The sequence below is a fragment of the Zonotrichia albicollis genome, chromosome 23, assembly GCF_047830755.1.
Source record: "Zonotrichia albicollis isolate bZonAlb1 chromosome 23, bZonAlb1.hap1, whole genome shotgun sequence".
NCBI lineage: Eukaryota > Metazoa > Chordata > Aves > Passeriformes > Passerellidae > Zonotrichia > Zonotrichia albicollis.
In genome coordinates this window covers 105,800-115,076 of record NC_133841.1, presented here as the reverse complement: position 1 = coordinate 115,076, position 9,277 = coordinate 105,800, and the positions used below count along the sequence as shown (strand labels likewise).

At 51.8% G+C, this 9,277-nt stretch overlaps 1 protein-coding gene across 2 annotated transcripts; it reads left to right on the top strand.

Annotated features, from left to right (window-relative positions):
• The first annotated feature begins 325 nt into the window (after positions 1-325).
• On the top strand, positions 326-9,169 carry EPOP (elongin BC and polycomb repressive complex 2 associated protein). 2 transcript variants are annotated; one of them, XM_074557512.1, is made up of 2 exons: positions 326-734; positions 1,084-9,169. In XM_074557512.1, exon 2 carries the CDS (start codon positions 1,385-1,387, stop codon positions 3,344-3,346), a length of 1,962 nt encoding a protein of 653 aa, XP_074413613.1. In that variant the 5' UTR covers positions 326-734; positions 1,084-1,384; the 3' UTR covers positions 3,347-9,169. The 2 variants fall into 2 exon arrangements, with proteins under 2 accessions (XP_074413613.1, XP_074413612.1); XM_074557511.1 differs by having other exon boundaries at positions 1,077-9,169.
• The last annotated feature ends 108 nt before the right edge of the window (positions 9,170-9,277 follow it).

Here is a 9,277-nt window from a genome sequence, read left to right as displayed (position 1 = left end):
TGTTGCAGGGATTTTTGTTTGGGTTTCTTTTCTTTTCGGTTTTTTTTTTTTTTTTTTTTTTGAGAAAGCACCGCGGGAGAGTTGCTAAACACCAAAGGAACCTTGGGATTTAAAGTTGGAAATAAAGTTTAGCCGCTCCGAGGTGTGAGAGAGAATTTTCTGGTTTTTCCCTCTATTATTTCCCATTTTGAAAATTTATTTTCCCCTCCCTAATTTTATTTTTCTTCCTTTTTTTTTCCTTTTTGGGGTATTTTTTCCAAATTTTTATTTTCCTTTTTTTTTCTTTTTTTTCTCCTTTTTTTTTTTCTTTTTACCTTTTTTTTCCTTTTAACAAAGAATTCGAAGGGAAAAAAACAAAAAGACACGAAGTGAATAAAGACCATGTGGGAGTAAAATACAAAAAAGGGAAAAAAAAGAAGAATACAACTCTCTCCTAACTCTCTTTTTCTCCACCGCTGTTACTGTGGACGCCAGCTAATAAATACAATTAATTAGCAATTAATTAATAAGCTGCAGGATGAATTGTGGCCGAGGCGATGACTTCGAACAAGCCGCCTAGAAGGAACATTTTTCACGCTTTATTAAAAATATTCCTCCACACACCCATCCCAGAGGAATCCACATTTGGGAAGGCGCAGCGACCTCTTCAACCAACCCAAAAAACCATCGAAAAATCCATTTAAACCGCGGAAACAAAGCGGAGGCGCCCGCGCTGCCGCCAGCTCGGAACCTCGGTGATTTGGGGTTTTCATTTGGGGTTTTTCGAGGGGGGAACAGCGGTGCGGAGGGGTCCCCATTGTGTGGGCGGGGTTTGGGGAGGGGGCGCGGGGGAAATTTGGGGTTTGGGGACACCCGATGGAGCCGGGGGCGTTCCCAGGGGTGCCCCCGGAGGGAACGCGGGACCCCCCCCTCGCCCCCCGAGCTTTGTCCGCTCCAGCTCTCGGTTGATTTACACCGATCCCCCCCGCCCCAAATAAAGGGATTATTTGGGAGGCGGAGGTGGGTGCGGGGCTGGCCCGGGCGATGAGAGATGTTTGACTTCTTGATTTTTTTCTCTTTTTTTCCTCGCCGGGGAGGGGGCAGACGAGGAGCCGAGCCCCGGAGCAGGAATTGGGTGTTCGGGAGATGTTGCCAGTACCCAACCGGAGCGTTTGAAAGCGAGATCGGATTTTTTCGTTTTTTTTTTTTGTTTTTTTTCCCCTCTTTTCCCTGTTTTTTTTCACCTCCCCTCCCCCTCTGGCCCCTCTCTGGAGGGATGTGTGTGATCAGCGAGTGGAAACACAAATGTCCTGATTTTCCTGATTTTCCCTGCCCCTCTTTGAAAGGGACAAAGTAAAAAACAAAAACAAAACAAAAAAAAAAAACCAAAAACAACCTCCCAGAAATGTTCCTGACCTGCGAGGGGACCTTGGGGATCGTTCCGGCCACCATGGACTACAACGTGCAAGCCCGGCCGGGCCATTTCCACGCTGGCTACCAACAGATCGAAGGCATCAACTTGGGCTACTTACAGATCAACGGCACCCAGATGTTCGCGCTGGCCCAGGTGCTCAGCGACCTGTTCAAGGACATCCCCAGGACCACCATCAGCAAGAAGATGGAAACCTTAAAGATCAAGAGCCGCCGCTGTGACCTGGCCGAGCTGCGGACCCTCAAGGCCATCAACTCGGTGCCCACGCGCGCCGTTAAGTGCTCGCTCATCTCCAAGGCGGACCTGGAGGCTCTCTGCACCTCCTGCAAGAGCCTCCGCTGGAGGAAGAGGAGGAGGAAGAGCAGGAGAAGGGAGCAGCTGCTGCTGCCGGGCCCCGGGGAGTTCTTCCCCTGCCCGCGGCCCCCGCCCTGCCGAGCCGGCGGCTGCTGCGGTGCCCCCGGCCGGGCCGTGCCGCCCCCCGGCCCGCAGCAGCTCCAGCCCGCTCGGGGGGGCTTCTTTGGGGGGATCCTGGCCGGCTGCCCCCGGGACCTGGCGCTGCTGGGCCCCGCGGCCTCTCAGCCCTGCGCGCTCCCGGTGCCCGCGGGCCGGCACCGGCGGGGCCCGGGCTGGCCCCGGGGGCTGCCCCCGCACGGATCGGGGCCCGCGGCCGCCAGGAAGGGCCGGTGCCGCGGCTTCCCCGCCTCCAAGCGCCAGGGAACGTCCGCCGGCTACTCCAGCGACTCGGACTCCAGCCTGGACCTCGCCGCGTCCAGCCCCGCCACCTCCAGCGACTCCTCGGAGGAGGAGGAGGAGGAGGAAGAGGAGGAGGAGGAGGAGGAAGGGGACAGCTCGTGCAGCAGCGAGGAGGGCAGCTCCTCGGAGTCGGAGAGCAGCTCGCTGTGCAGCGGGGACTCGGTGCAGAGCACGCGGTACCGGCAGGCGGCCCTGCCCCGCTTCCAGCCCCCCCGGGAGCCGCTCGGGGAGGAGCGGCCGGCTGAGTCCCCCACGAGCAAAGCGCTGCGCCCCGACCCCGAACTCCTCTTCCTCTCGCAGCACCTCTGGGCCCGCACCCTGCGAGCGTCAACTTTGGAAAGTTTGAGCGCGGCCGCAGGGCCGGGGGCTCAGCCGGGGCTGTACGAGAGGCACGAGGCCTCCCCTGCCTCCTCCGCCTCTTCCTCCTCCTCCTCTTCGCCTCCTCCCTCCCCGAGCAGCAGCAGCACCCCCGGGGGGGGCCCGCCACAAAAGGAGCGCGGCTTTGGGGACGCCGGAGGGAAGGATTTGCACAAAGATGCCTCGAACAAAAGCTCCTCGTTAGAGCGGCCCAGTGGAGCCTCCCCGGGGCCGGCGCCTTCTCCCGAACCGGCCCCGGAGCTGCGGGCGAGCCCCGCTGCCCTCGGCGAGCCCCGGCCGGAGCATTTCGACCGCTTGATCCGCCAGTCCAAGCTGTGGTGCTACGCCAAGGGATTCAACGTGGACGGGAAAGGTTTGCGGCACGGCCGGGGCAGCCCGGAGCCCTGGAGGGGAGCAGAGCTGCGCTTCCAGCCCCGCGGAGGAACCGAGAGCCCCGCGGCGCTGAGGGGCCGCCAGGACGGCAACGCCAAACGGCGGCGCCTGGCCAGGGTCAGCGAGAGGCAGCGCGGCCCCTCCAAAGCCAGGCCGCCAAAAACTCCCCGGAGGAATTCCAGGAAGGGAAACGCTCCCTGCAAAGCCAGCCCGCCTCGGAATTCCTTCAGCCTGATGGGCAACTTCCCCTGCACGCCCTCGCTGGTGGTGGGCGAGGACGGGGACTTGTGCCCGGCCTCGTCGCTGGGTGGCAAAAACTCCTGGGCGCTGTCCAAGACGCACCCGCTGTGGCGGTGGCACCTGGGGGGCAGCGCCATCCCCGTACCCCCCAGCCTCAAATTCCGCGGCTGCGCCAGCCTGGAGGATCCCTGAGCAGCGCAGGAAAAATCCCAGGATCGCGGGAGGTGCCCGGGATGGGAGCGGGGTCAGCCCAGCCCCGCGTGGGGAAGGGGCTGCCCGGACGAGCCGCGCGGGGATTTGGGGCTGATTTGGGGCGATTTGGAGATGATTTGGGCCCGATTTGGAGCTGATATGGGGCTGGTTTGGGTGCGACTTGGGCTCATTTGGGGCTGATTTTGGCCTGATTTCGGTCCGATTTGGGGCTAATTTGGAGCTGATTGGGGTCGATTTGGGCCGCGTGCCCTGCGGGATGTTGGGTTTGGGAGGAGTTTTAGGGTGAGGTTAAAGCGCGAGATGGAACCCAAACAATTTCCCAAAAACTCCGCGCTCCGCTGAAAACGAGGGAGTGATTCCCAGGAAATGGATTTAGGGATGAAACGGCTGCTGGGAGAACTGGGAATGAGCTGGGAAAACTGGGAAGGAGCTCCCCCTGCCCTGACCTCCCGACCCTACTCCAAAAAAAACAAGTTCCAAACCCCAGACCTCATTTCTCCTTTTTCCTCCATAAAAATTGGATTAAAACAATAAAAATCCCACGCAGGAAAGGGGAAATTCCCGTTTCTTTCAGGGCCGAGTGGATGCCGGGGAAAATTTGGAAAATCCGGAAAATCCCGGTTTTCCAGCGGGGTTTTTGTGGTGGAGGGGCGGGGAGGAAACGCCAACTTTAAAAAAAAATCGGGAATTTCGAGAGGTTTCAGGAGACAGCGGGAGAGGTGGAGAGGGAGTGACTTGAAGCTGCTCCATTGAAATCTAAACAATCTTTTTAAAAAGTGGTGGAAAAGGGGAAAAATGTGAGGAATTTGTGTGATAATAATCCCTGGAAAAGGTTTGAATCCCGGGAAGAAAATCCGGGAAAATCGGGAATGAAAGGATTTGATCCTCGCTGGAATTTCCCTCCCTCCCCTGCTTGAACTTTTCCAAACCTTTGGAAATTCCCGATGGAATTTTCAGTCCATCAAGGCCCACAAATCTGTGCTTTGGGAACTTGAAAACCCCCAAAAATCAAAGCTATTTTGGGGTTCCTTGCTTTGTTTTTTGTTTTTTGGTTTTTTGTTTTTGTTTTTGTTTTTTCTTTTTTTTCTTGGTCTGTTTTTTTTTTTTTTTTTCAGAAGGAAAAAAGATTCCTGGCTCTCTCCGGGGGTCCCGCTTGGAAAAGTCTTATTTTTCTCTGCAAAATTTAGGAATTTAGGCCCGAAAACAAAAAACAAAACAAAAACATTTTCAAAATTAAAAGTCGCTGCGAGGGAAAAGGGAAGGATTGAAAGGAAAATCTTCACACTCGGCCTGCTGGATTTATTCCTATTTTTAATTTCATTTTTAAATTCCATCAGCGCCTTAAAATATAAGGAAAATAAGGGGGAAAGGGCCTGCGGGGGGAAAGGGATTTTAAAGGCCAGGAATGTTTAGGATCTGCTGGGCTCCGTTTTCTCTGGAAGTGGCGAAATGGTACTAAAAGCGGTGTTTGTTTAATTTGGGGTTTTAGCGGTTTTTTGGGGGGTTAAATCGGGTTTTTTTAGTTGTTTATTTCGCCCCCTCCCGCTGAGCAGAGTAGTGGGGAATTCCCTCTGCAAAATATTGGGATTTTCGAGCAGTTATTCCCCCAAAAAATTCCCCAAACAACCTGAAAACGTGGCAAGAAAAGAAGATTTTAGGGGAGGTTTTCCATGGAATTCCCATGGAATTCCGGGTGGGGTTAAAAATGTATTTTGTATTTAAAAAAAAGGAATTTTAAATAATTTGAGGGTGGGGTTGGGAAACAAATTCCGGGATGCGCGCTGGGAATGAATATTTATATTTATATTTATAATCCTATAAAAATAATATAAATATATATTACACATAATATAACTATATTAAGAATCCTACATGAGTATAAATATAAATATATAAATATTTAAATCCAGCAACCTTCACACCCCACAGCTTCCCCCAGAGAAACTCAGGAATATTTTTCCAAGGGATAAAATCACCTCGGGAACTGTGGAGGGAGTGGCCCAGATTTTTATCCCGGTAAATACGGCTAAAAATTCACTTTTTCTATTAAAAATTCACATTTTGGGCAGAGATTTTGTTCATTTCTCTGTTCGTGCATGGGGTTGGGATATAAATAATTGTGAATATTTCTGAATATTTGTAAATATTCTGTAAATCTCAAAAAAATCTCTGTAAATGTTCTGTAAATATTTGAGGGGCTGAGAAAAAAAAATTCAAAATACCTCAAAGTTTTCATTAAAAAGGCCCCTGGAGCAGCCGAATTGCCCAAACAATAGTCATTAAAATAAGAATTATCATCCTGATGTTAATTATGATAATTCTTGCTTTGGTTTTGAGGTGTTTAAGGGAATTTAAGCTACCAAAGAATAAAAAAAAAATAAACTTTAAATGAGATAGAGTGAGGGGGATGGAGTGGCAGTGGAAATAAACAGAATAAAAGAAGTATAAATTTAAAAATAAAAGAAAATACAATTTTTGGCCTGGAATCGCTTGGTTTGGGGTGAAAATCAGCAAATCTTGGGTGATTTGGGGTAAAATTTCACTTCCAGGAGAGCGAAAGGGAGGGGAATTTTCATTAAGTGGGAGAAAAGGAGCAAAAAGTCGGATTTTTTTTTTGTCATAAAATCCATTCTTGTGTTCATTTTTGGTTGGGGTTGGAGGAAAGCAAAACAAAGATGGGAAAAATAATGGAAAACCCCAACTTTGCTCCTCTGGAGTGGAAATTCCCATTTCTTTGGGGTAAAAAATTCTCATTCCTTTGGATTAAAAATTCCCATTTTTTGAGTTTAAAATTCCCATGTTTGAATTAAAAATTCCTATTGCTCTGGGTTAAAAATTCTTCTTCTTTTTTTGTTAATTAACAATTCCCCTTTTTATGAGGGAATTCCCAGCTCCAATCTGGGATGCAGGGAGGGATCGGGATGAGCTGGAGAATGATGATGGCAAAGGCAAGAGCTGTAGAATCCCATTGAGGTGAGCTCCAGGATGGGAATCCCATTGGGATGCAGTGGAGAATGGGAATCCGGGATGAGCTGCAGGATAGGGATCCCAACGGGATGAGCTGTAGGATGGGGATCCCACTGGGACTGTGGGATGGGGATCCCAATGGGTTGCAGTGGGGAATGGGAATCCTGGATGAGCTGTGGAATGATGATCCCAAAGGGATGAACTGCAGGATGCCAGTGGGATCAGCTGTAGGACCAGGATCCCACTGGGATGAGCTCTAGGATGGGGATCCCACTGGGATGAGCTGTTGGAAAAGCTCAGTCTCCTGGGGTTATTCCCAGTTCCGGGAGGTTCCTCCCTTCCCCTGCAGACCCTAGGGACCGGAGGACACCGAGGGACGCCGTCCCAGTGCCCCGGGGGGCTGTGGGGACACCCGAGCTGCTGGCGCCCTCCGCAGGGCTCCCTCCCACCGCCTGCCCGGCCACGATTTTGGGGGAAAAAATGGCATTTTTAAGCTTCTCCCAGCAGAGGTCCCTGGCTGCCTGCCCAGCGGCGCTCCCCGGGTCTCGGGGGAATCCTCCGGCCCGAGGGGCTGGAATGGAATTCCCGGGGGAATTTCTAATTCCCGATAAATTAGAATTTATCCTCAAAATTTATTCCCAAGAGGAATGCGGCTAGGAAACTGTTCCTGGGTTTTCTTCTGTGTCTAAGGCAAGGGTGTTTCCTGGGATATCCCAAAGGTGTCAGAACACAGATTTTGGGATCTGCAGGTCCAATCTCAAACAAAAATTTTCCCAATATTTCAGGATTATTCCACTTCACTCATTCCCTGAAAGTGTAATCCCATAAATAAATATTCAAACTATTTCAGGATAATTTCTCTCTACTCCTTTCCTGCAGGTGCAGCCTCATAAATAAACATTCCCTGTCCCGGGATTCAGGGATTTGCCACTCACATCCTTTATTTGGGAAGGAAATGAAAGAAATAAATTTATTTGTTTTAAAATTTGGCCAAGCCACCTGAGGTTACTGAAGTGACAGAACCCTTGCGGGGGAGAATGCCCCCACCCCAACACCATAACTCAGCAGCAGAAAAGGAGAAAATGCCCCCAAAACCCCAAAATCCATTCTGGCAGAGCGGACCCTTCACAGATCCCTTTAAGCCGAGCTTTGGTGCCGCTAATCTCAGTTTCAGTTTCAGGTCCCGTCGCTATTTTGGTGTTGCCGCTGTCACCAAGGCAGGGCGGAGCAGAGGAAGGGGAGAGTGGGGGTTTGTCTAAATTAGGAAATCACCCCAAAAATCTGCAGAACAAGGCCACAGCTGCTCCACACCCTGCTCGGGACCAATGGTTTCAATTTATCCACTAATGAAATTAATGAGAAGCTTAATTAGAGCTGGTTTTAGCACCTGTGGGAAATCCTCAAACCCATCCTAAACCCCTCCACATCCATTTTGGGTAGTTTCATCAAAATTTCCCATTCCTGAGACATGCAAAGCCCCAAAATGTATTTCAGCCTCGGGACAGATGTGAGTCAGGGCTGAGCTGATTGGTGTCACTCGTTAATTACTCGTTAATGACTCATGAGTTTGTTTTGATCCATGCTGGAGCAGTGCCAGTGACTTCTTCCACATATTTTTGGGGGGAAACCTCGAAGCTGTCAGAATTTGGCTGCTTTTTGTCTGCCAAAGGCCTAGTCATGATTAATTAATTAATTAATCAGTTAATCACTCAGCAATTATTAATTCCCGGGTCACAGCCCCAGAATTCCTAATGAACAACTGAGGGAAGTAGAAAATTCCAACTCATCCAAAATCTGTCCCACTTTGTCCCCACCCTGTCCCCTCCTGCTAGTCCCTCAGGGCTTTGGGCAGGTTCCGAGTTGGGAATTTTCTGGATCTGAGGAACTGAAGGACCTGAAATTCCCTCCAGTGCCATCCCCGCCATGGTCGGGCCACCTCCCCATGTCCCAGGATGGCCTAAACCCTGTCACACCTGGCCTGGGACACTTCCAGGGATGGAGCAGCCACAGCTGCTTTTGAAATTCCATCCCAGCCAGGAATTCCTGCCCAAAATTCCATCCATCCATGCCCTGCGGGAGTGGAAGCCATTCCCTGTGTCCTGTTCCTCCATCCCTGTCCCCTGTCCCCTCTCCAGCTCTCCTGGAGTTCCTTGAGGCCCTGGAAGGGCTCCGGGGTGTCCTTGGAGCTTCTCCTTGCCAGACTGGAGAATCCCAAATCTCCAGCTTGTCCTGAGAGAGGAGGGATGGGATCCATGGATGGATGGATGATGGATGGATGGATGATGGAGGGATGGATGGGTGAGGATCCAGATGTGCCTCTTGGAGGTTCCCCTGTGTCCCTCCAGTGCCCGGGGCTGTTCCTCTTTCCCCCCTCTCCCCCTCCTCCCTGCTCCACTCCCCCCTTTCCCCGTTCCCCTCCCCGTTTCCTGCGCCCCCGCAGCCCCGGGCCGGATGCGGCTCCGAGCCCGAGGGGCCGCGGGCGCTTCCTGCCCGCCCCCGCCGCCGCCCCGGGCCCGCCCCGTGCACAGCGGGCACCGGGGACCGGGGAACGGGCACAGGACACCGGGCACCGGGCACAGGGCACAGGACACCAGAGACCTGGCAACAGGCACAGGGCACCGGGCAGTGGGCAGTGGACACTGGGGACTGGACACCAGGCAGGAGGTGTTGGGCACCAGGTACTGGGTACTGGCCACAGCAGAGTGGGCAAAGTGGTCACTGGCCATTGGGCACTGGGCAAGAGGCAGCAGACATTGGGCACTGGAATTTAAATGCAATTTAAATAGAATTTATTGGAATTTAATTTCCATTAAATGGGAATTTAATCCTTTCAAAGTTCAAGTCCAAGGATTTCCATGGACAAGGGAAGGGAGGAAATCCTGAATCTGATACCGGGTGAATCCCAAATCTTCAGGATACAAAGGCCAGAATTTCTTAAACACA

Coding starts and splice junctions, on each gene's coding strand:
- EPOP (XM_074557512.1), top strand. CDS start 1,385: ATGTTCCTGACCTGCGAGGGGACCTTGGGGATCGTTCCGGCCACCATG.